The 26,570-nt window shown below is 42.0% G+C and overlaps 1 protein-coding gene across 1 annotated transcript in view; it reads left to right on the top strand.

Annotated features, from left to right (window-relative positions):
* The window catches only part of LOC123242075 (probable guanine nucleotide exchange factor MCF2L2), a 42,184-nt gene that overhangs the window by 6,856 nt on the left and 8,758 nt on the right, over positions 1–26,570 (top strand). The window contains exon 2 of the mRNA XM_044669567.1: positions 16,294–16,408. Coding sequence (XP_044525502.1) covers positions 16,294–16,408 — 115 coding nt within the window. The remainder of the gene's footprint in view (positions 1–16,293; positions 16,409–26,570) is intronic.

Here is a 26,570-nt window from a genome sequence, read left to right as displayed (position 1 = left end):
TAGGTAGCCTCTCTTCTCTGGAAGTTTAGGGCACTCTCTTAAACTTCATTACTTCCTTGATGCTACCTTTAAGGAAAGCTTTATTATTATAATATTTATTATGTAGATATTTTTATTATTATATTTTTATTAAAAATAAAATTTTATTTATTTTTATTATATAAGCTTTAGCTTTATTTCTGGGTTTTAGTTCTTCCAAGATGGAATGATGGCCTGAAGGCTGGAAGGTCTGAGAACCACTCCCCACTGCTGATTCAACTAACCCTTGAGATGCTGATAACTGAAGTTCTTGCTTCAGGCTTGGGCATATGCTTTTGGTCTTAATCTGTGCTTGATCAGGTTAGGCACTGCTCAAATTCATGCCTCAGACTTGGGCGAAGTTTTTGGTCTCACTCTGGGCTTGATCTTGTCAGGCACACAGTAGATTGCCCTGTTCTGGGGCTCTTCTTTGAATTTTTGGCAAGAGGCTCAGGGGGCTCAGCTTTGGGTCCACCAACTACCTCAAACTAGGATCTATGTCCTTGTCATGGGCCCAGACTGGGACTCTTGACTTTGCTCTGGATCCACACAGATCAGGCTGCTTCAGCACATACTTCCCTGGGCTAGGGTTCCAGACTTTGCCACAGGTTTGGAATTTCAAGGGGTGTGGATTGGTTGGACCTCTATCTGCCCAGGCAGGGTCTCAGGGTCTCAGGTTCAGAACCTGGGACAGCAGATGTGGGGTGAGGCTGTGTGACTTGCTCTTGGCTTGCTCTTCACCCCTTGCTGATTATATTCCTCTCTCACCCCAGTGTCCCAGATGTTCTCCACATACCTCACTCTTTTTGCCTTTTTCACTCCTGAATTCGTTTTGTGGCATTATTTTCAGATTGATTGGAGAGGATTCTCATGGTGACTCAGAGCTTCTCTGCTCTACTCTGCCATCTTGGCTCTGGAACCAGTTGATCCAATTGTTTGTTGTGATTTTCAGTGAGTTTTTGTGGTCTACTCATAGGAATGAGAGCATTAGCAAGAACAAGTCATTGATATTTATGTAGTTATTTGTAGCACCATTGAGATTTAGAGCTAGAAGGCCATCTAGCCCAGGAGTGGCAAACCTTTTAGCAACGGAATACTGGGACCCACCCCAACCCCCCAGATGGAGTGCCCTGCCCCTTCACCTTGCCCCTCTCAGCCTCTCTTTACCCCAGATAGGGGAGGGAGGAAGTACTCCCATTGGCTGCTGGGTAGAGGGATGGGAGATGTGAGGCGACATCATTGAGCTTTATGGAGAGGGTCAGGGAAACAGCTCCACCCAAGTCCCTCTATATTTCTAGTAGTGACCTGGGGGGTGGATGGGTTGGGGAGATGGCAGTATGTGCCCACAGAGAGCACTCTGCGTGCCATTTTTGGCATGCATGCCATAGGTTTTACATCACTGATCTAGTCCAACCCTGTCCTTTTATGGTTGAATAAACTGGGATCTAGCGAGATCTCCAACAGGTAATAAGCTTCCAAGAGTTTCTAAGGCAGAATTTGAACCCAAGTTCTCTAACTCTGGAGACAGTGAACTTTCCCTACAGAATTTACCACATACTTTACATACATTATCCCATTTGTTCTTCAAAACAGCCCCATTTTGTAGATGAGGAAACTGAGCTTAGGTTTCTTAGGGGAGTTAAGTGACTTGCCTAGGGTCACAGAGATATTAAAAAAAGCCCTTGGCTTTTGGGCAGCCTTCTGCCTAGCCTATCCAGCTTATTCCAGGGAACAGAACTGGTCTGTGAGGCTGACTCTCTCCAAGAGAAGGGCGCCACCTGCTGTTTGTCCAAGATCCCATCTCCCAGAAGCTGGGCTTCATGCAGGTCTATCCAATTCAATGAGTTTCTTAAAGATGTAATGTGTATGATACTCAATAGATACTCGAGGCTCTGTGGGACACACACATAGTCCCTGCACTTCCAAAACTTGCCATCTAGTAAAGAATATTTCTTGTCTTGACAGGTCAGTTCAACCAACAAGTACCCATTAAGCTCCATGACCATGGGCAAAAGTCACTTAACCTCTCATTGCCTCAGTTTCTTCTTCCATAAAATCTATATAAAATCCTGAATCTATAAAGAGAGTTAGATTCAGTAGCCTTTAAGGTGCCATTATGCATGATCAGTTGATCTATCTATCCATCCATCCATCCATCTATCTATCTATCTATCTATCTATCTATCTATCTATCTACCTACCTACCTACCTACCTACCTACCTACCTATCCACCTATCTACCTATCTGTCTGCCTTTCGGCCTGTCTGTCTGTCTGTCTATCTATCTATCTATCTATCTATCTATCTATCTATCTATCTATCTGTCTGTATCTTTCTATCTAATAATATCTTGTATAAATAGCATGTAGTATAATATACATTATATATAAAATATCAGTATTATTCTTATATGCCACATATATTTCTGTATATAGTATACAACCTATTATGTATCATATATCATTTAATATGTAAAGTAAGCATTGTATATAATATATAATACATAATATTTTGCACATTATATCTTAATATATTGCTATATGTATATATAGATAGACACATAGATTGATACAAACATGTATATATGACATGGTAGACATACATAATGAACAACATGCATATATACATGTATATATGATATATGCAGTATAGTATTGTACATATAGGTTGTAGTTTGATATATAATAGAATATTATTTGATTTATAGATTTATATATGCATATAACATATTGATATATTATAAATATAATGCATGGTATACATAAAATGCATTGATCCAAATACCAAATATCACCCCTTTTATGTGCGTATGTAAATATAATACACAACATATGCATATTATGTGTTATGCATACCATACAGACATGCAGTATACAATATATGTATATGCTCAGCACTGGGCACCTATACATATGATACATGCTAAATGCACACATAACATATATGTACATGCACATACACACACATACACATATGAAGGATCAGAAAAGGCTTCATGTACAAATCAATATTTGAATTGAGCTCTGAAGGGGAGTAGGGATTCTAAGAGTAGGGGGTGTATCATTCCACATAGCGGGAGACAATCTATACAATTGCCCAGAGTCTTGTGTAGAAGGATTAGCAAGGAAACCAGTTTGGCTAAATAGAATACGTGTAATGGGGAATAATGTATAATGAACTTGGAAAGGAAGAATGGAGCCTTGTTGTGAAGGCTTCGAATGCCAGATAGGGAAGTTGTATTTTATTCTAGAGTTAATTCACCTCCTTTTGTGTGTTGTCTCCTCCCATTAGATTGTAAACTCTTTGAAAGCAGGGACTGCCTTTCTTTCAATTAATTGTATCTTCAGCATTTAGTACAGTGCCTGGCACATAGTAGGTGCTTCATAAATGTTTACTGGATTGGATTAGGTAACAAGGAGTCAATTGTCTGCTTAGAGATCAGGGCATTTCAGAAATTTATGACCTTGATCTTGGAATGTTGGAGTTAAAGTTAGAATAGGTGTTGGAAGTAATTATATATTCATAGCCCCCTCATTTGGCAGTCATCTAGTCTTACATTTTACAGCAGAATAATAAAAAGTCTAGTATCAGAGTATGGTGATAGGAAGCCTCTGACTATGTAGACCACCTGGGCACATAGCTTTCTCTGATTAGAATTATTTTTCACATATATTTGCAGTTCAATATCAGTATATCATCATAGCAGGGGGAAACAATTAGCAAAGTCATTAATTGTTAGGGACTTCTGGAGGCAGAAATGTTTACTTGCCTGAGTGAGGCTTTCTGCTTTGATTGCCATTGAACTAAAAAAGAAAAAAATACTTTGCAGTATTTCCAGGTATGACATGGAAGATTTGGAAAGTAGAGTGGTATGGTAAAGGATCACTGGCCTTCAAGCCAGAAGGTTTGGGTTCCAGTCCTAGCTCTTCCAGTTGCCATGTGTACGACCCTGAGCAAGTCATATGACCTCCATGGGTCTCACTTTTCTCATCTGAAAAAATGAAGGCTGATGTTTAGGTGGCCTCTGAGTTTCCTTCTAGGTGCAAACTTGGGGTCCTTGGTGTTCCTGGGATTGCTGCAAATCATGGTTTCAGAATTGGAAGGGAATTCCTCAGTGATTTAATTCAATCTTTTTCTGACCAACATCTCCAATAAGGGGTCATCCAAGGTCTGCTTGAAGTTTTCCCCTGAGTGAGAACAATTTACCTCTCCCTTCCCTGGCAGCTCTTTCAGCTGAACCGTCATCTGAATTGTTGGGAAGATCCTCCTGCATTTAGACCAGCTTGGTCTCTCTGATCTCTGCCAAGCTCTAGCATTCAAACATTCACTGATGCTTCCGGCCAGAGCAGGTTCTCCCTTCATCAGTTGACTTTGGAATGGGAAATGACCATGAAACATGATTCATGAATTTGTCTGGTTTCCCGTTATCAAATGTTAGCTAACTAGCATAACTTACTGGATAGAGCCCTGAAGTTAGGAAAACTTGGATGCCAATCCCATATCAGACACTCACTAGCTGTGTGACCCCGAGCCAATCACTTTAACTCTCTGGGCCACAGTTATAAAATGAAAAGGTTGAACTTAATGGCTCCTGAGGTCTTTTCCAGCTCTCAATGATCTATGATCTATGAATAAAGTAATGAGTCTTCCATCACTAGAGCTATGCAAACGGGGACTGAACAACTACTTCTTGGGGATGTGATAAGAAGGGATTCATGTTTCAAGAAGGGGTTACATTCACTGACTTCTGAGGTTCTTCCATCCCTTGATTTGGTCTGTGTTCAACAAGCTGCCTGATGTATTAGAGAGATGGTCTCATTTGGCCAGCATCTAGAATTGGATGGGTTGTATGGTGTAGTCTTTATAGGTTTCTCAAACATCACATTTCCTTTTCCATATAGCTGATGAATGCTCAACAACTCTTTAATTTGAGTTACAGAAATATTATCATGCTCCAAATGCCATATTAATAAGTTTTGTAAATAGAGAACAGAGACTTAACTGAAAGGAGTCTCGATGGAACTCTGGTCCAACCCATACCCCACCAAGGAATCTCTTCTACAATATGAACACAGCTCCATTTATGGAAGTGTAAGTGAGAGCTCCTACTTTCCATATTCCTTCAATGGGTATATTTGACAACACCACTGAATCTGAGTCCCCTGGGCTTACCGAACCTTTAATTGGCCCATGACTCCTTACTTGTTCGTTTCAGCCCCCATTTTTGGCCACCATATTGAGCTATATATCCCTCTACCCACTGGCTGGATCTGCAAACTGGGTTACCCATTTCATGAGGAAGCTTGATCAGCCTGACATCTTCCAGGGAGACAATACCAGAAAAATAGTTTTCCTTCTTCCATGAAGCTGTCCCAGTGGTTTCTGCCATGCTCTAGGGAGTTTACATAGCTATGTCTTTCTTCCCACAAAGGTGATCTATAATTCTTTTTTGAAAAGACACACTTATAGCTTTGACCTTCACATCTGAAACACCCATTCCTTAAAACATGTGAATATATTTACATCGTGTCTATGGCTCTCATGGATACTGGCTATGGCCCATTTCAGTTATGAGATGAACTACTTGTGACATCTCTTCCCTTTGATATAGTTCTATTATGCCTGCTTGTTGAAACCTAAACAGGCTTTTATGTAGACACTCAAGCCCATTGCCATTGACTGAACTTCAATGACACTGGGCACTGGGAAGGCAAAGACAAATGAAATGATCTCCCCACAAGGAGCTGACATTCTAATGGGGGAGATTTCAGAAGTCTAACTGGCAGGAGTTAAACAGAACGTCATCCCAGGGCACAGACAGAGTTGGGGTGTAGCTCTCTCTTCCTAGGATAGTATCCCCCTTGTTTGCTAGTGGGCCTTTCCCCACAATGAGTTAGCCAGCTTTACAGCACCTGGCACAACGTGTGGTACAGAAAAAGGACTTGATTGCTTGTTGGATTGTTTAACTGAAAATGAGAAATGAAAGCCAGCAGAGAGCTGGCCTTGGAATTAGGAGGATCAGAGTTCCATACTGGCATATAATCCTGGCTGGATATGTGACTGGGAACTTAACCTTTCACTTTGCCCTGCTCCCCCCAACTTCTGAAGACTAAGTTACAAAGAAGGAGCCAGTCTGAAAAAGTGGGGGAGAGGGAAGTCACAGACTTGTTCAGGGAAGAGCAAACAGACCACTTTGGCTGGAGTGGAAGGTTAGCAAAGGTGAACAAGGAGATAAGACCATTCTGCAGAAGGCTTGAATGCCAGCACAAGGCAGAGTAAGAAAGAAATGGAAACAGAGAGACTAGGTTGTTGAAGTAATCCAAGTGTGATACCAAAGGATCAAGATCTGGAAGGGGCCTTGGAGATCATCGGTCACAGATTTAGAGCCAGAGGGGATCTTGGGAGTCATCTAGACCAACCCCCTTATTTTACTGATGAGGAAACTGAGCCCTGCCCTCCCCCCGCAAAGTGACTTTTCATTAGACACAAAGATGGTAGATGTTAGATCTGGGATTCAATTTCAGGTCCTTTAGCTTCCAAATCCAGGGATCTTTTCTTTAGATTTCACCACCCATCATGAGAGGGCCTGAACTAAATCCAATAAATCATCTATTTCTGGGCATGCCTATATTTTAGCATAATTTTCAGGGTTATCAGTAATAACTGGAATTTATACAGCCAGTTCATTTGAACCCTGTGAGGATGGGACTTATTGACATTATGTACGAAGACACCAAAGTTCAGAGACATCACTTGATTTCCCTAAAGTCATGCAGCTAGGAGATGGAAGAAGTCTTCCTGACTCCAAAGCCACTGCCTCTCCAGTGATAAAGTTCACCAAAGCACCTTTTAATTCTGCCCACTTCAAAGTATGAGCCTTTGCTCTGTGTATAAAAGCATCTGTGGATTGGATTGGAATGTCTTCTTTGGATGGGGAACCACCTGGCCCGTCAGGTTCCGTCTACCTTGGAAACAAAGCCTGGCTTGTCTCTGATTATGGGAAACCTGTATGATATCAGAGTTGATGAGGTTAGAGGAGATGCCAGGATCCCAAAGGGGCAGTGTCGACTGGAAAGGAAAAGTTCCTCTGGCTTCAGTAACCGGATCCCTGTGGGTTTATACATCTCATGATGTTATCTGGGTCTCGTTGTGCTCCATGCTGAGGCGAGACAGGAACACAATATCTAGACATGGTGCCAGTCTCCTCAGATCTGTAAACATGGAAGATCCATTAGCACATCTGTCAACTCAGATTCCGATCACAGTTCTACTGACAACTTGCATCATGTTGGCTAGAATGAAGCTTTTCTGCCTTTGGAGTTACTCGTGCCAGGCAAGCAATGGCTGTGGCTTGGAATGCTGCCATGAATATTTGGAGAACTAGCCTCGAGGAGCATTTTCAGCTGCTGATAATTAAGGGTAAGAAAATCATCATGTCTCACTGAAGCTGGCCATTCTTCCTCCTCAAAGAACCATAGATGAAACTTGTCTTAATGAATTTATTAATTGTTCATCCTTTCAGCAGGCATTAACCCCATTTGGTCTTATGTGCAGCAGTGTCTGTCATGATTATGGAGGGGCCAGTCCTCTAAGCACAATATTTTTACTCTTCTTATTCCTAATTTTTGATGGTTTGCTGTTTTTAGGAGTTCAACCAAAGAGCAAACAGAAAAGATAAGAAGAAAGAAAATGGATAGCAGCTCATTTTTTGCCCCTTGTTAGCAACTTTGAAAAAGAGATTTTACTGGGAGAGGAGACTCTTAAATTAAATGATTATTAGATGAATTTGTGCATCTCGATCTTCATTGTTAGAGAGAGGAAGGTGAGAATGGGCAGTATCTCCTTCATTGAAAAGGTTTCTTATTATTATAGAATAAGATGTAAGTGACTCAACTTCTGGGGTTGCTGTCATGCTTGAGAAATTCATGACAGTGTCTGTGGGATCCTGCCAGGCAGCTGGGCCCCCAAAGAGCAGCATTTTTTCAGTCTCTTGTTTAGTTTGTCTGTACTACCTTTCATACCCAATACTCCTTGAGGAATAACCATAATCATAATAGCTAACATTTATATAGTGCTGTAATAATTGTGAAGTGCCTCAGTTTCCTCCTCGATAAATCCAGGAGTGGGCTAATTGATCTCTGAGGTCCTTCTAGGCCCAAGATCTATATGCTTTTATAACCTCAACCTTCCTGGACTTCTGTTTCTTCCTCTGGAAAATAAGAACATTGGACCTAATGATCTCTGCGGTTCCTTTCAGTCCTACATCTGTAACCTGAAATCCTGTGATCCATTCTTTTTTTTAATTAAAAAAATTATCTAATTGATTAATTTAGAATATTTTTCCATGGTTACATGATTCATGTTCTTTCTCTTCCCTCCTCCCACCTCCCTCCCGTAGCCAATGTGCAATTCCACTGGGTTTTACATGTATCATTGCTGTGATCCGTTCTTAACCAAAGGAATTTGGTTGAGAATTCTTTCCAACTTCTCCTGTGTTGCCATTTTTTCTCACAAGATGGCGGTAAATACTTTATTGTCTCCAATGGCAAGACAAGTTCTTGGTGCTAGTTCTGCTTTTGGAATAAATGTCCAACCTTAAGTTAATATCCACTTTTAACTAGAGGGACAACCAAGTAAATACTCATATTCAGTATTCTGTATGAATCCAAACAGCCCCAACTTTCTTCCCATCATATGTAAAATTGAATTCAGAGTCACTTGTGAAGGTAAATTTGTTGGAGTATAGTTATACCCCAACAATGTGCTTTCTGGGGTTTTAGTGACAAAAGACATTAACCAGTCCTGCAGGTTAATGACAGAGGTAGACAATCACATGGGCTTTCCCTCAATGAAGACCTTCAAGTGGATGCTGGATGGCCATTGGTTGGAGATATCCATGAGGGCATTTTGGTCAGTTGTAAAGGGTTGAACTAGTGGCCTCTGAGAGTGTCCAACCCCAACATTCCTTGGTGAGATATAGTATTATAAGATAAAAACAACTCTTCCCCCCAAAAAAACTGAGGTGATAGGGGAGTGCTTGGGGAAAGGAACAAGCCTTTCTTAAGCACCCACTATGTATCAGATACTGTGCTAAGGAATTACAAATATTTTTTGATAATGGGGAGCAGAGGAGGGAGGGATCTCTGAAGGCAGGGGTCCCCAAATCTCAGATTTTTAGCATTAAGAAGAATCTCTGAATCCATCTTGTCTATCCCATACTTCAGTGAGAATCCCCACTACAACATATCTGGAAAGAGCTCATCTACTCTCCGCTTGAAGATACCCAATGAGGGGCCACCATTAACTTTCCCAAGGAGTCTTCTGGATGTTGGGACAACTCTCATTGTTAGAAGTTCCTTTGTTGTTGTCATTGCTGCTGCTGCTGCTGTTTTTAGTTATAATAGTGAGTCTTCTTTGGGGCAAGGAGATTATAACTGAAAAAAACAACACACAGAACCGTACCACTGGAGTTATAATCTGGGAAGCTACATGGAGCTGTAGCATTGGGATTTCCTGTTAGGAAGATTTTTCTGACTATATCTAACACATTGGCACATTGTAGGCATTTAAAACATACTTGTTGATCGACCCATTAATGTAAAAATCTAAACTGGCCTCTTTTCATCTTCTAGTTCTGGCTTCTGAGATGAAGAGGAACAGCTCTTAATCCTTCTTTCCAAAGACAGCCCTTCACATTCTGGATCCCAGCTAACATGTCTCTGTCTGCCTCTCCTTGCATTGCCCAGTTTTTTCTTCTCCAGCCTACACATGCCTGGTTCCTCCAACCAAATCTCATATGTCATGAACTTAAAGCCATTTACCATCATTGGTAACCATTGCCATTGCCCTGTTTGGGATATTCTCCAGCTCAGGGGTAGGCAACGTATGGTTCTTGAGCCATATCTGGCTCCACCTCCTGACCTGCCAGTCTGGGCAGAGCCCCAGGATGTGCCCCAGGGGGCCCTTCAGCCCCGGATTCCAGCGCCTTCTGCCTCCATCCTCCTCCTTCCGCAGGTGTTTATGGCTCTCATAGCCAAAAAGGTTGCCAACCGTTGCTCTAGCTCATCAATGTACTCTCTAAATTGTGGAAACATAAAATAAGTCATGAAAACCTAGAATCTAGCAACTCCAGATGAAGTCTGACCAGGGCAGAAGACCTTCCCTTCTTCCCCCCTAGATGCTCTATTTCTCTTGTGGCAACCCAAAATTGAATGAGCTCTCTTGGGTGCCATGTGGCATCTTGTCCCATCTCATCATTTCACACATGAGAAATCAGGCCCAGAGAGTCAAAATGACTTTTGCCCAAGGTCCAGTAAATCAATGACAGGAGCTAGGAATCTAAATCACCTCCTTTCTAATCCTTCTGCATTGCAATGCCTCCCATGGATATTAATTGAATAGAACCCTGTTGTCATATGTCAGAATTCATCCTTCTTAGTGGGGCAGCTGGGTGGCTTAGTGGATTGAGAGCCAGGCCTAGAGACTGGAGGTCCTGGGTTCAAGTCCGGCCTTGGACACTTCCAGCTGTGTGACCTTGGGCAAGTCACTTGACCCCTATTGCCCACCCTTACCACTTCTGGGCCAAGGACGGTCCCTAGCCCGGATGAAAAAGGAGGAGGGTTGGGCTTGGGGCTAGCAACCCCACCCTGTAAAAACTACATCTGCTAAAGAAACTGCAACCTAAAGTAGGGGCAGCTGGGCTAGCTCAATGGATTGAGAGCCAGGCCTAGAGACGAAAGGTCCTAGGTTCAAGTCCGGGCTTGGACACTTCCCAGCTGGGTGACCCTGAGCGACTGCGTGACCCATTGCCTACTGGTTGTGGCCCTATGCTCCTAGAATGGAGTCCCAGGATAAAAAAAAAAAAAAAAAAAAGTGGAAACTGTGGCCCTCATCCCAGCTGTGAAAAATCCACAGGGGAAGAATCCTAGATGAAAACTAACAAATATCATCCTCTATTTTCCTTGGAAGACATGAAAGAAACAGTTATACAAGCTTGGACAAGCAGATAATTTCTTTTTGTAATTACTGATGGTGTTACTTTTTTTTTTTTTTGAGGTGTGGGAGCCTTCTTGTTGCCTCTTTTTTTTTTAACATTCATTAATATTTATTTTTTAGAAACGTTAACATGGTTACATAATTCATGCTCTTACTTTCCCCTTCACCCCCTCCCCCCCATGGCTGATGTGTATTTCCATTGGTTTTAACGTGTCATTGATGTGTCATTGATGGGATAAAGGCTGGTGAAGTTGTAATAAAGGGATTAAACAGGTAGGGTTGTAATATGGGGATTAAACAGGTTGGGTAATAAGGTAGTTGTAATAGGGGATAAGGCAAGTGGATGGGGTTTATAGATCACTAAGTCAGTAGGTAGTAAAGGAGGGTGCAGTAGTGGAGTTAGTAAGTTGAGGTGGTAGGAGATATAAGGGAATGACTGAGTTTTGGAATATAAAGCACTGAAGTATAAAGAGCTGCAAAGAGAGAGGATGAGGTAATTGGGCAGGCAGCTGCAGCAGGGAGACACAGACTGGGACACAGGCTTGAGACAGAGACACTGAAGGGAAACAGACTGAACCCTTCCAGGTAGGAAGGGCACTTCTACAGACCAAGGTTGGGGCCAGCCAGAAATGGCTTGAAACTGACTATTGGGCTTTCTAGTCAGTTTCTCAGGTTCACAAAGGAAGAGTCCAGAGGAAGTACAGAGATTACCACTTCCTCCGAGATGGATGCCTCCAACTCCCCTCAGGACCGGGAGAGAAAACTATTCCTTTCTCCCCTTCTTCCTCTTTTATCATTCAGCCAATGATTTAGCCAAAGGTTTGATTAAATGACAACAGGGTTTATTGAGTTTCAGGGTTGATTGTAAAGGATAGAGGGATACAGGGCATCTCTAACAAGTGCCTAGGCAGAAGCTTCAGGTGGGGGAGGGACACAGGAATGAGAGACTGAGAAAGGACCTGCCCCACTCAGTCTCTGGAGGTTCTGTTGCCTTTAAGGTTAGGAAAGTTGCATACAATGATTCAGGAGATAATATGTATCAAGGATAAGCCCTACTTGACTATGCTAAATCTACAAAACTAAATCTACAAAGTTTGAATGCTACCACCCAGATCCACCCTTCTTCCAAAAATTCAGGAAGGGAAATAGGGAAGATCAGAAAAGCTGCAGAATCAAGGCCAGGTTTTCAGTCCAAAGATTGAGCTCAGTTGACCCTCCTGCTCTGACGGAGACTCCAGGATCAATTGCCTCTAGTCAGGGTTCTAAACCCTTTTCAAATGTCAGAAATTCTGCAGTAAGGCTTTGCAGGGTTGATTTGCACCTTTAGCGCTACACTGATCAAGACCTATTTCCAATTTGTTGATAGTTGCATTGGTGTGGTAGTTTCGAGTCTACATCCCCAATCATGTTCGCCTCAACCCATGTGTTCAAGCAGTTGATTTTCTTCTGTTTCCACTCCTGTAGTTCTTCCTCTGAATGTGGGTAGCGTATTTTCCATAAATCCCTCAGAATTGTCCTGGGTCATTGCATTGCTGCCAGTAGAGAAGTCCATTACATTTGATTTTACCACAGTGTATCAGTCTCTGTGTACAATGTTCTTCTGGCTCTGCTCCTTTCACTCTGCATCAATTCCTGGAGGTCTTTCCAGTTCACATGGAATTCCTCCAGTTTATTATTCCTTGAGCACAATAGTATTCCATCACCAGCATATACCACAATTTATTGATGGTGTTACTTCTTTTTTTTTTTTTTAATTTTTTTTTAAAATCCTTACCTTCTATCTTGGAGTCAATACTTTGTATTGGCTCCAAAGCACAAGAGTGGCAAGGACTAGGCAATGAGGGTCAAGTGACTTGCCCAGGGTCACACACCTGGGAAGTGCCTGAGGTCAGATTTGAACCTAGGACCTCCTGTCTCTAGGCTTGGCTCTCAATCCACTGAGCTACCCAGTTGACCCCAATGGTGTTACTTCTTAAAGGCAACCCTAAATATTTTTCCAGTGTTAAAAAAAAAAGTTTACAAATTGCTTTATGTAATTTATCTTATCTGAGCCTCCCAACAATCATGGGTAGTGGGTACTATAAGATTGGGTAGGACGGTTGTCTAGGGTAAAGAGAAGGAAGGCAGGATTAAAAGCCCCTCGTCTGCGTGAAGATAAATAACTTCTGTATTAATAATATCTACCATCAGAATGTAAGCTCCTGGAGGGCAGGTTCTGCCTCTCTGTTTTTCTTCATTTCCCCAGCCCTTACCACAGAGCCTGACACACAATTGGAGCTTAAGAAATGTTTACTGATTGATTGACCTGTGATTTCATTGTGTAGGGGACTCCTGATGAGAGGATTCCTTCTATCAGGGCAGACTGGCACTTGGTCTGAAACTTCTAGTGAACAGCTGCTTGGAACTCTGAAGAGATTAAGGGGGCAGCTAGGTGGCTCAGTGTATAAAGCTCTAGTCCTGGAGTTGGAAAGACCCAGGTTCCAATATGGCCTCAGATACTTCTTAATTGTGTGACCCTGGGCAAGTCACTTAGTCCCAGTTGCCTAGACCTTAACCATGCTTTGCCTTGGAACCAATACTTAGCACCAATTCTAAGACAGAAAGTATGAGTTTTAAAAAAAAAAAGAGGTTAAATGACTTGCTTAGGGTCCCTTAGCCATATGTATCAGAAGTGGGATTTGAACTCTGGTCTTTGTTACTTTACAGAAGACTTTCTTTCTGTTCTACCTTACTACCTTTTAATCAATACAACTACCACTACAATGCAGAAATTAATAATAAAAGCAAGAATAATAGCAATAGTGATAAATAACATATATGACTTCGTCTTTATTTTATTCTAATAACACATTTACACATAGGTTTTCCAGAGTTGCATGATTGGTGTTGTCTCCCTCCCCCAAGCTGACAAACAATTCCACTGGGTTATATGTGTAATAAATAACATTTGTATAAAAGCTTTAAAGATGGCAAAGAACTTTTCTTTAGCCATGGTACACTCTCTGGGAGCTCATTCACCAATCCTTAACCACTACCACTAGCCAGTTGTGTCCCCAGAGGGTGGCTACAGAGTTCTAGAACATAACCCTCTGGTTATCCTCTTAAGCTCATGAGCCCCCACAGGCGTGCTTCCCCTTAATCACTCAATAGACTCAGTTCTTTAGCAAAGGGATGTATTCATATGGTGTTACAAATCATTTCCCCCAAATATCTGGGTTACACTCAGAAGAAATATAATCCGAGTACAGGGAGAAGGGAAGGGGAGAATTTGGCTCAACATTTTTAAAAAAAGAAACTTAAAAATTGTTTTTACACATAATTAAGGAAAAACCAAGATATTATTAAATGTATATCTAGCACATCTCTCTGTCTGTCTGTTTTCCTTCCTTCTTCTTTCTTCTTCTCTCTCCCTCTCCCTCTTTCTCTCTTTCTCTTCCCTTTTCTCTCTGTGTCTTTCTCTTTCTGTCTCTCTGTCTCTGTCTCTCTGTGTCTCTGTCTCTGTCTCTTTCTGTCTCTCTCTGTCTCTGTCTCTATCTCTGTCTGTCTGTCTGTCTGTCTGTCTGTCTGTCTGTCTCTCTCTCTCTCTCTCTGTCTCTGTCTCTGTCTCTCTCTCTCTCTCTCTCTGTCTCTCTCTCTTTCTCTTTCCACACGCACAGCCATACACCCAGAGTCTAAGTAAGAAGAATGAGCACTAACTTATTGTACATTATAATGAGACATCTGTGCAAGGGTCACAACTTCAATTCCTGAACTGTAGGTCTTTCATGACTTTTCTCCTCCCAGAAGGGTCTCGCAAAGATGAGTCCCTTTGCTATTCTTCAGGAGAGAAGAATGAGGTATTGATTGGATGGGCCAATCCAATTCTGATTTGGGCCACTCTGGCTAGGCCAGCTTATATAGTACTATATAAGTTATAGTACAAAGTATGTGAATGCAGTATGTTTACTGTCTTATTGACCTCTTCGTAAGCAATTAAGATATTCAAGCCTCCCACACTTAGGATGGGCAATATTTATTTTGCCTCTGAAGGCTTTCTCATTTACCTTCATTATCTCCATCTTTGAGCCTCCAAAGATCTTCAGCTTTTGCTGAAGTCTCATGAGGGCACCCCCCCCCACTCTCCTTAACACCTGCATTATCTAATTTCATTGGATCTTCACAGCAACCTTATTAGGTAGCATTACAAATGTTATTCATCTAGTTAGTCAATAAAAATTCATTCATTCAATCTCCCTCTTTCAGCTGCTTCTCTGTTAACTAAAAACTTGCCCATAATTCTCTATCCTTAAAAACCCTCCCTGACCCTACCATTATCACTGTTGTCCCAACTCTTCTTGCTTTTGTAGCTAAACTTGAAAAAACTGTCAACAATTTAGATGGAGACATCTGAAACTCAACATGTCCAAGACTGATCTCATTATCTTTTCCCCCAAAACTCTCTTCTCTTCCTAATTCGTGTGTGTGTGTGTGTGTGTGTGTGTGTGTGTAGGGGTCGTTGGGGGGAACCATTCTTCTCCCACCCTAGATATCATTCTCAACTCCTTAGTCCCATTCACCCCATATAGTGTGTCAATGGCCAAGTCCTTTACAACATTTCTCATATGTGGCCCCTTCCTCCCTCAAAGCCATCATCAGGCCCTCATTACCTCACAGCTGGACTATTGCAGTAAGTAGCCTCATGGCCACAAGTCTCTCCTCACTCTTCTCCTCACTCACTATTCCATCCTCCAGTCTTGCTAGATCCCGGATCTGACCAAACCATTCCCTACTCTGTAAACCTCAGCCGTTTCCTACCACCCCCAGGATCAATTATCTAATGCTCTTTTGGGCTTTTAAAGCCTTTTATGATGTGGGCTCTTCCCTACCTCCTTTAGGACCCTCCACGTGCCCTACAGTCTGGTGACATTGGCCTCCTCATCCCTCAGCTGTGATGCTCCATCTTCTAATTTCGTGCCTTTTTATTTGTGATTCCTTGTCTCTAACTTCTGGCTTCCTTTGGCTTCTTTCAATACTCAAGTCAAATCCTACCTTCTGCCTTTTCCAGTTCTCTTCATTGCTAGTGATTTCCCCTGAGATTACCTCCAGCACAGCCTCATATACCTTATATGTACCTAGTTGTTCCATTAGAGTGTGAGCTCCTTGAGGGCAGCTCCTTTCATTGTGTCCCCATTGATTAGCACAGTCCTTGGCACATGGTAAGTGCTTAATGGATGTCCTCATATTTCCATGACTAACATGAAAATCCATATCAAATTCTGACTCTCCTTTCTCTCATTGCAGGAGGCCGCGGGAAAGATGGTGCCCCAATTATAACCTTCCCTGAGTTTGCAGGTTTCAGTGAAATCCCTGATGAAGATTTCCTGAATGTTGTGACCTACTTGACCAGCATCCCCAGGTAAGCCAGGATGCTCTGCTCTTATCCTTTCCCAGACTGCTGTTCCCTCCACTGCTGTGCACACATTTTCCCTGGCTGTGTCTATCCAGCACTCTCTATATGCCTGGGTTGGAAGGGTAAAAGTAGAATTTTTCTTCTACATCAGTACATCTCTGTTGAATGGGCTGATCACCTCAATAAAGAAGATACGGTCAGGCCTTGAGAAACAATGGAATCACAAAACAAGAATGTTGATAAGTCTTTATGCCTAAGATTCCAGATTTAGAACTAGAAGGAATCATAAAGGATATCTAGTAATAGATTAAAACTACTAGAGAATTTAGAAGTCATTATATCCAACCTCCTCATTTTGCAGGCAAGGAGATGAATCAGAGAGAAGTTAAATGACAGCACACAGCTAGAAAGTCTCTGACTTTCTATCTGAGACTATTGTGTTACAGTGAACACTATTGCTCCAAACAATCCAATACATCATCCTATCTTCCCATTCTAAAGACAGCATGATAGATAGATGGAAAACTCAGTTTGAAGCCAGGAGAGAATTGGGTTCAAATACTGATCTTGACATTTGATTGCTTTGTGATCCTGTGAAAGTAATTTAACAACTGTGAGGCTGTTTTCTCATCTATAAGATGGGAATAACCATTGCCACTATCTATGCCCTCGATTTGTTTGGAGAAAGGAGAAGAATGGATTTTGCGGAGCTTAAAGCACATAGTTCATCTGGGGTATGATGTGGGTAAATAAACACAATTACACACACAGGGGTTCTTTTGGGGGAAAGGGATGAAGGGAGAATGAAGGGTGAAGATGTATAACTATCTCAAACAAATACAAAAGGGACTGTGACAATGTGAGTGAGTGGCAGTTAGACTCCAACTGCCACTTAGACTAAATCAGCCAGGGATATCTTACTTCTACAGGGAAAGACACAACAGGAATAAAAAACACTTTTTAATAATGACTTCAAAGAGTAAGGGCAGTAGAGAGAGGTCACCCTAACCTAGTTATCTAAGGACAAACTCAGGAACTGGGAGTTGGGTCAGGAGCTACACTATTTTAACCCAGATGACTTAACTAAACTAAGGTCTAAACTAAACTAAATCTCTAACTAGAATAAGAGAGGGCTGGAGAGGTGGGATTCTCACTACACTTGTCCATGGTGCTCCAAGATGTCACAGGAAACCAGGATCATGTTTTATCCACAGCCAGTTAATCCTCAAAAAGCTCTAGGGAGTAAGGTGGATAAGTCTGCTGTCCACCAACAGATATCCAAGACCTTTCTCTACCTAGGCCATGATAGTTGATTGAAATATCTTTTTCTCAGTGATATCCCACTCTGTGAGCTCCTTGGATATTTAGCAAAGCTGGACCACACAGCCAAAACCTCCTTCCTTCAGCTTGGCCAAACCACACTCTCCCTTCAAACCCTGGCTTCATTCCATTATGGAATGTCCATGAAGTCCAAGATTTTTTCAATCTGTCATCTATTCTGCCTTGTCTTAAGTTTTCTATTTTCCCCATTGCAGGTACATGCCCTAAGACAAAGGCATCCTGTGGCAAGGAGGGCAATTTCTTTTTTTCAAATACTGGAAATGTTTTTATTAAGGGCAGCTGGGTGGCTTTGAATCAGGAAGCTCAGACACTTACTAGCTGGATAGCCCTAGGCAAGTCACTTTACCCTGTTTGCCTCCTCTCTCCTTTTCCTCATTTGTCAAATGAACCAGAGAAGGAAATGGCAAACCACTGTAGTATCTTTGCCAAGAAAATCCCAAATGGAGTCATGAAGAGTTGGACATGACTGAAATGACTGAAGGACAGCAATTTTTTTTATTAGAAACAATAGTGAACACTGATATTCATGCAAACAACTATACTTGCTTGATAATTATTTGTACCTAATTTAAATCATTTGAGTGTTCAAAGAACCTTGATACTTTTCCAGCCCTTCTAGGCCCTCCTTGGTTTTTCCTTACCTGACTGGATTTGATGTGAGTTGTTCCTTTCTTCTGGGTCTGTATTCTCTGCTTTGTTTGCGTATTACATCATAAAGGTCTTTGGAGGTTCTTTTGTATTCCTCATATTTAGTCATTTTAATTGCTTTACAGTTACAGTTTAATTGCTTTGCAACTTCTGTTATTATACCATGATTAATTTACTTATTCCCTTATTGTTAAACATTGAGGTGGCACCTAGTTTGTTTGTTTTTTCCTCCAATTCTATATAATGGGAAATTTTTTTTCACTCCTGGCTCTTTTTTTAGTGACTTTTATTGTTTTTGATAACACTATTGCTCAAACAATCAAACTATTGGTTCAAAGGGTGTGATTTTTTATTTTTGTGGGTATATACTTCTGGCTTGCTCCCTAGAAAGATTCTGCAATTTTGCAATTCTACCAGAAATGAGTAAGTGAAACTTTTTTCCTTTAAAGCCTCATCAGAATTAAGATTCTTCATTTTTAGTTATTTTTGCAAAGGTGATAGGTGTAAAACGATACCTGAAAGTTGCTTTAATTTACATGTATTTCCAGTAGAATATAAATTCTTTGAGAGCAGGTGTTCTTTTGGTTTTTGTCTTTGTATTCTTGGTGCCTGCCCCCCTTTTTTCTTTTTTCTTTCTTTATTTTTTTGGATTGAAAACTTTTAATTAATTAATTAAGGATATTTTTCCATAGTTACATGATTCATGTTCTTTCCTTCCTCCCAAACTCCCCCCCCCAAAGCCAATGTGCATTTCCACTGGGTTTTACATGTTTCATTGATCAAGACCTAATTCCATATTATTGATAATTGCACTAGGGTGATCACTTAGAGTCTCAATCATATCCCCATTAACCCATGTGATCAAGCAGTTGTTTTTCTTCTGTGTTTCTACTCCCACAGTTCTTTCTCTGGATATGGATAGTGCTCTTTCTTATAAGTCCCTCAGAATTGTCCTGGGTCATTGCATTGCTGCTAGTAGAGAAGTCCATTACATTTGACTGTACTCCAGTGTATCCATCTCTGTGTACAATGTTCTCCTGGCTCTGCTCCTTTCACTCTGCATCAGTTCCTGGAGGTCTGGTAAAATACATATCAGATGCTCTGAAGTCAATCAGAATAGACCTCCGAGCCCCTGAGGAAACGAGCTGCTCCATTACATCTTTCACTCAACAAACACTTATTAAATGTCTGCTCTGTACGAGGTACCATTTTGGGTCCTTGTTCTTGTTGATTAAATAACTGACTGACAGAATGGCTTGAGCTCCTACCATATGATAATTGCTTGAACAATTTAGGTGTATTTAAGAAAATAAATGGGAGATGCACAGGAAGGCTTCAGGCACTCTTGTCCATCACAATCTGATTCATATTGAGTTTTTTTAGGGTCCAAAAAACTCCCAGATTTTTTTTTCACATGAACAGTCTCTCCACTAACTCTCACTATTTCATTGTTGTGAAATTGTTCAGATATGCAAGGGCAGAGAGAGAGAGAGAAGAGTCAGAGGACCCCAGAGGTCTTTTTCTAAGCAGGGTGGTGCCACTGACTGAATGAAATAGGGAAGTCTGAAGGAGGAACTGATTTGGCCTAGACAAACAAGAATACTTGATACAAGTCAAGTTTCAGGTGCAAAGGGGATATCCAAGTAGAAATGTCCAGTGGACAAGTCTCAGATGTTTGTTTGTCCATTAAGGTGACAGATACCCTCATAGTCTTGGTCCAGGCTGTCTCCTATGCCAGGGATGCTGTTTCTCCCTACCAATACCTCTCAGACTCTCTAACTTCCTTTTAAGTTCTAACAAGAATCCCACCTTCTGCAGGAAGCCTTCCCCAACTCCTCCTAATTCTAGTGCCTTCTCCCTTCGATTTTTGCTCACAAAATAGTCACATTTTATAACAAAAGGATATGAAAGCTCTAGGATGATCTATTATATAACAATGAGTGAACAAATAATTTAGTTACTTTGAAAAATTGAATTACGAGAATTTAAAAAAATATAACTTAAAAGAACCAAATTATTTTGGTAATATAATTATTAGTCAACTTAATTGCTTTTTACCTGGTTTGTCTAAAATTCTGAATTATGCTTACTCTACACTTGAATGAATTTTTCCTTCCAATTAATTGATGAATGGGTGTTCGTGGGCAAGTCACTTAATTTCTGGACCTTAGTTTGCTCCTTATTAAAATAAGTAGGAGCACCAAGTATGGATGCATGCCTATAATGTCTGGCTGAGTTTGATGGGTCCATTGAGCTCAGGAGTTCTGAGAGACAATAAGGCCAAAGTAAATTGGATGTCCTTATTAAATCTGGGACCAGTATGTCGAGTCCCCAGAAATGGGGGCAAGCAGGAAGCTACCAGGCTTCATAAGGAAGAATGAACCAGCCCAGGTCAGAAATGCCACGTCAAAGCTTCATGTGGGTAAGTATTGGGATCCTGCCAGTGAGTGGCCACTGAGCAGACAGGTAGAGCCATTCTCAAAATATAAAGTGAATGAAAAGCAAAATGTTTGTGTATGGGGTGTTGGACTAAATGATCTCTACTCAGTCAGTAAGTACTAATGCCTACTGCATGCTCTGGGGCTAAAGCAGAAAGAGTAAACCATCCCCTACTGTCAAGGAGCTAATATTCTAACGGAAGGGGAGAGACATATATAAGAACATGGAGCATAACTATAAAGAGAATAAATACAACTATATGCAATAGAGTTAGATATCAAGTTTGAACAGAAGGCACTCTCAGTTGGGAGCAGTTGGAGAGGGTTCACAGAATATGAACATGGCACCTGAGCTACATCTTAACCAGAATTTAAGAATACCTCGAGGGACCTAGATTCATTGATTCATTTAGGGCATTTTTTTTTCATCCATGAGGCAAAGAAAATAGATATGACTTTTTTTCAGAATAAAAATTATAACATTCTTGCATCGAATGACATGCCTGGTCCTTCCAGTGTTAAAGGACACTCTGAAGTGGAGATAAGGATCTAGTAGGTTCGGCCCAGTCCAAAAGCAGAGTGCCCCAGTCTGACTGGATCACAGAGTGTGGGGAAGGAGAGTTCTGTCCAGTGAGGCTGGAAAGATGGGCTTCTGAGCTAAACAGAGGACTTTACCCTTGATTCAATCATCAATAGGAAAAGCCACAGAAATTGCATCCTGCCAGTGATTTGGTTTCTTGCACGTTGGAGGCTCTTTTTTCTCCCCCATTCCCATTATCCTGGGAATTAGATAGTGATGGGGATTTCCTAGGGAGAGAGAGAAGATGCCTGCTTCCAAGATGTACTGTGGAGGAAAATCTGGACCCAAATCTGACTCATAGACTGTAAGATGAGGGGAGGTGGAAAGTGGCCGGGTTGTAAGCCAAGATGTTAGGACAGTGCCATTGTTCACATCCTTGGACAGAGCTTAATTTGCCTGGAGCCCTGTACCTGGAGAAAAGTTGGTTGCTGTCTATCAGTTTTAAGAGGAAAGGAGCAAAACTCCAACAAACCAAAGCCAGCCAATCATGTTCCTAAAGGATCTGTTGTTTTCCTTTTCGTGGTGGTCCCTAATTCTTGTAGCTGACCTTTTTCTTCTTCCTTACAGGGACAGCTGGGAGCTTCTTCTAGTAAACTGGTTGCTATCTGCTGCATAATTTGTTAATTATACCCCAAAGTAAACTAGAGACAGCAAGAGCACTCACTTTGGAGTCAGAGGACCAGGGATTTAGTCTTCCTTTGAGGGCAGCTTCACTTCCCTGAACATCAGTTTTCCTATCTGTTAGATGGGAAGGACACTTACACCACCCACCTCACTGGTCGTTGTGAGGAAAGCATTTTGGGCCTCGTAAAGCTTGTGTCCCATGTAAATGTCCACACTCTTGTTAATACCCAACTCCCAATCTGCAGCTGTGTTTATGACAATGGCAATCTAACTGCTTTTGGTTAATATTTCTCAAAAGTGGCATTTTTAAATCTATACTCTTTGTTTTAAATTTATTTTTCCTCTCCCTCTTCCACATTTCCTCCCTTACCAATCCATCAAGGAACCAATGCCACAAACATTTTTACGGTACAGTAATTGCAGGAAATACTTGTTCCACCCCCCAAACCTCTCCCTCAAGACTGAGTTCTTCTTTGTTCAAAAAACAATTAAGCAAAAAATGACTCTGAGCAGCTTTGGACAATGTATGTAACGTAATTCCCTTATAGTTCCCCTTCTCTCTGGTATGAAGAGGGAATTGCATCAAAATGTTTGTTTTTCTGGTTTTTTAGTCAGTTGGAGTTTAACTTCCTTCTAAAGAGCTTTCTTTCCATTTGGCTTTTATAGTTGCTGGGTATATTGTTCTTGTGGTTCTGTTTACTTCTTCATGCATCAGTTCATGCCCATTTTCCCACTATATTTAATTCTTTGAGATTCATATTCAGCTCACTGAGTTTTCATTTCTCCATTCTTGGATCTACTTCCCTTGTCCAATTGTGTTTTCATGGCTAGAAAATTGTCTAAAAAACAAGACTATGGGGGCAGCTCAGTGGATTGAGAGCCAGGCCTAGAGACAGGAGGTCCTAAGTTCAAATCTGTTCTCAGACACTTCCCAGCTGTGTGACCCTGGGCAAGTCACTTAACCTCATGCCTAGCCTTTACCACTCTTCTGCCTTGAAAACCAATACATAGTAAGAGTTTAAAAAATAAAATAAAAAGCAAAACCACCTCATCATCTGGGCATTATTTGGACTGTTTTTAATTTATTCTTCCTCTCTCTCTTTTCCTCATTTCCTCACTACCATTCCATCAAGCAAACAATGCAATGAACATTTTAAAAAAGGGTTTTTGTTATTGTTGTCTCCCCTAATTTTTTTTAAGGCCAGTCCCTCCACCTTCCAGTACTCCCTACAGTAGTCACTGTTAATATGGCCTAATGGTTAGATAGCTGGCTTCAGAGCTAGGAAAATCTAAGCCTTGCTTCCAACACATATTGGCCTGAGCAAATAGCCTTATCTCCCTGGATTTTAGATAACTCCCTGAGAAAATAAGTTTCAGAGAAGATACAGATGTGGCTGGGTAGGAGGAGTTTCCTCTTCTGGGAGTTCTCTCTCATTGGCATCACAGGTTCATAGCAGACACTTCCCAAATGCTTGCCTCTTCCCCTTTCCCTCCAGTGCACCCCACTGGCTGCCCAACAGGCTGAAGAGGGAGTGCGTGCCCTCCAGGGAGTAGAGCTAGTGCAATGGCATGGAAAGGGGAGATGCTGTAGACTGGTTGGCTTGTAAAGTGCTTAAGAGGGAGGAATGTATAATGAGCTGGAAAAGTAGGTCAGATCCAGGTTGTGAAGGATTCCAAATGCCCAAAAGGAGCTCCATTGACAGCCAGGAATGGAAGAGACGTGGTGCTCCACCACAGTAAGAATTTCCGTTGTGATTCTTAAGTAAACGGAGGCAGGGGGTGGTCGGATCATTTATTTAGAACTCACAGTGGAAATTCTCTCCATGACTATCTGTGACAGCCTTAGCAGACTACTGATGTGCTGATAAGCCTGAGCTCTGGGCTAATAATCCCTGACTTAAAACATTCTCAGGAAAACTCATCCCACTCATTCCTTGGCTTGTCTTTGAACATCCAATGCCCAGAGATGAACAATGGATTTTTGGATGAACAAAGCCCCCTCCTGGGAACTGAAAGCATTCTGGAGAGATAAGGGGCTGGGGCTGGGGCTGGCAATACCCCATTGCAGCCTCCCTCATCTCTCCCCAGCCACACAGGGCTCCACTGTTTCTGTCTGAGAGTGAGGGGGCTCCTTTCTGAAGAAAGGGTCACCCACCCAGGGAAAATTAGAGGGAACGCCATAGATGCTGGCAACAGCCACTGTCTTCAACGCCAGCTCTGACAGATTGGCACCAATGAAACTGTCCAGCTTGCGGCTTACTTGTCCAGACTGCCTTATGTCCCAGTGGCCTCCCTGGGGCTCCGAGCAGAAAACACTCCATTGCTTGACTCTGGGAATTTTCACTGGCTGGGAATTCTCCCCCCCTTATCAGCTCTACTTCCTGGCTTCTTCACATCCCCAGTTAAATACCCACCTTTTCCAGGAAGCCTTTCCTGGCCCCCTGCTTTCCTCTGAGATCATTCCCACCTTAAACTGTGAGCTCCTGGAGAGCTGGGGCTCTCTTTGTCTTTGTTTTTGGCCTTTCTTTGCATCCTCCGTGCTCCACCCAGGGCCTGGCACAGAGCAGATGCTTAATAAATGCTTGTTGACCTAATTGGATGGGGATCTCAATAGCTGTCCTGGCCTGTCCCACAAAAAAAAAAAAAAAAAAAAAGGTATGTTGGGAGCAGCAGGGTTGTACAGTGGGTAGAGAGTCAGATCTAGAGACGAGAGGTCCTGGGTTCACGTCTGGCCCCAGACACTTCCTAGCTGTGTGACCCTGGGCAAGTCCCTTACCCCCTATTGCCCAGCCCTTCCCATTCTTCTACCTTAGAACCAATATGCAATATTGATCCTAAGACAGAAGGAAAGGGTTTTCTTATTGTTGTTTGTTTTGTTTTTAAGTGTATCATTGCCTTCTTTGTTAGGGAACTGTCCTGGGAAGTTTTCTGTAGATTCTACTCTTCTTGGTATGAGGAAGTTGAGATGTCCTGGGTGATGAGCCCACGGGGAACCTCAAGGTCCAGAAGGGTAAAATTGATGTACTTCAGCTTTAATATCTTCTAAAACAACAACTTGTTCTGGTCTTCCATCAAAGCAGGAGGAGTTCCTGTTCACTGAAGACATTGAGGCTAATGCCTGGGCTTTTGCATCTCCATTTCTTCCTCCTATGGGGGGTGTGGAAGGGTTGGGGGATGGATGGAAGGGGGGGTGTTGTACTCCCTCTGCTTCCTCACAGCCTCTGCCCAAGTCCTCAAACTGCCAGAGGTTTTTCTGGGCTAGCCCCACCCCAAGTCTTTCAACAATAATAGAAGGAGGGGACCTGTTATGTTTGGGGCCAAATATTGGAAAACAGCTATTATATTCCCACTGAGTCTTCTCACCTCCACACTAAATATCCCCAATTTCTAGGACATGGTCTCAATCTTCCTCATTCCTGTTGTCCTTCTTAGGGCATTCTCTAATTTATCAATGTCTATGAATTTCTAAGGGCATCTAGGTGGCACCGTTGATTGACTGAAAGGCCTGGAGTCAGGAGTTCCAATCTGACCTCAGATACTTGCTAGCTGTGTGACCCTGGGCAAGTCATTTCACCCTGTTTGCCTCAGTTCCTCATCATAAAATGTGTTAGAGAAGGAAATGGCAAACCATTCCAGGATCTTTGCCAAGAAAACCCCAAATGGAGTCATTAAAAAATCAGACAAAGACTAAACAACAAGAGTAACATGAATTTCTGGCTTTGATCTGGTTTCCCTAGTTCCTGGTGGGAAAATTCCTATTTAGCCTTGCAAAGCTGTCCCCTCCCATTCTTGTGGGAGAAAAGGGTATTTCTAACTCCTTCCCGGTTCCCAGGTATCACTTCATTTTTGATGACCTAGTCTCTGGCTGAGGAAGTGTCTTTAGGGCCACCCTTTGTCTTAGGACTCTATCTGATTAGTTATTAGATTTATTTGATGAATCTGAGTTTTCTCCATGCTGAGTTTTCTCCATGCCTGGAGTTGATCAAGGCACTTCATCCTCCCCCCTTTCAGAGCTGTGAGAAAGCTGTAGAACTAGCATGATCAAAGGCAGTTAGGTGGCTCAGTGGATAGAGTCAGGCCTAGAGATGGGAGGTCTTGAGTTCTAATTTGGCCTCAGACACTTGTTAGCTGTGTGACCCTGGGCAAGTCACTTAACTCCCATTTGCCTAGCCCTTATCCTTCTGTCTTAGAGTTGTTATTAGGACAGAGTGTAAGGGTTAAAAAAACAAAAAACAAAAAACAACTGGTATGGTCTTAGCATATCTCTCTTCTTCTTATCTCCCCCAGGAACATAGGTTAATGACACAATCTTTTAAGCACTTAATGATGTGTCAGGCACCATGCTAAGCGCTGAGGATACAAAGAGAAGCAGAGAAGAAAGGCAGCTCCTGCCCTCCCAAGACTCCACAGAATCCTCATGCACTGGCAACTCAGGGAAAGGCTGGGTCTTGTCCTTCCTTCCTTCCTTCCTTCCTTCCTTCCTTCCTTCCTTCCTTCCTTCCTTCCTTCCTTCCTTCCTTCCTTCCTTCCTTCCTTC

Source organism: Gracilinanus agilis, chromosome 3 (genome assembly GCF_016433145.1).
Source record: "Gracilinanus agilis isolate LMUSP501 chromosome 3, AgileGrace, whole genome shotgun sequence".
Classification (NCBI taxonomy): Eukaryota; Metazoa; Chordata; class Mammalia; order Didelphimorphia; family Didelphidae; genus Gracilinanus; species Gracilinanus agilis.
The sequence above is the reverse complement of the archived record's forward strand: the minus strand, read 5'-3'. Positions and strand labels throughout refer to the sequence as shown.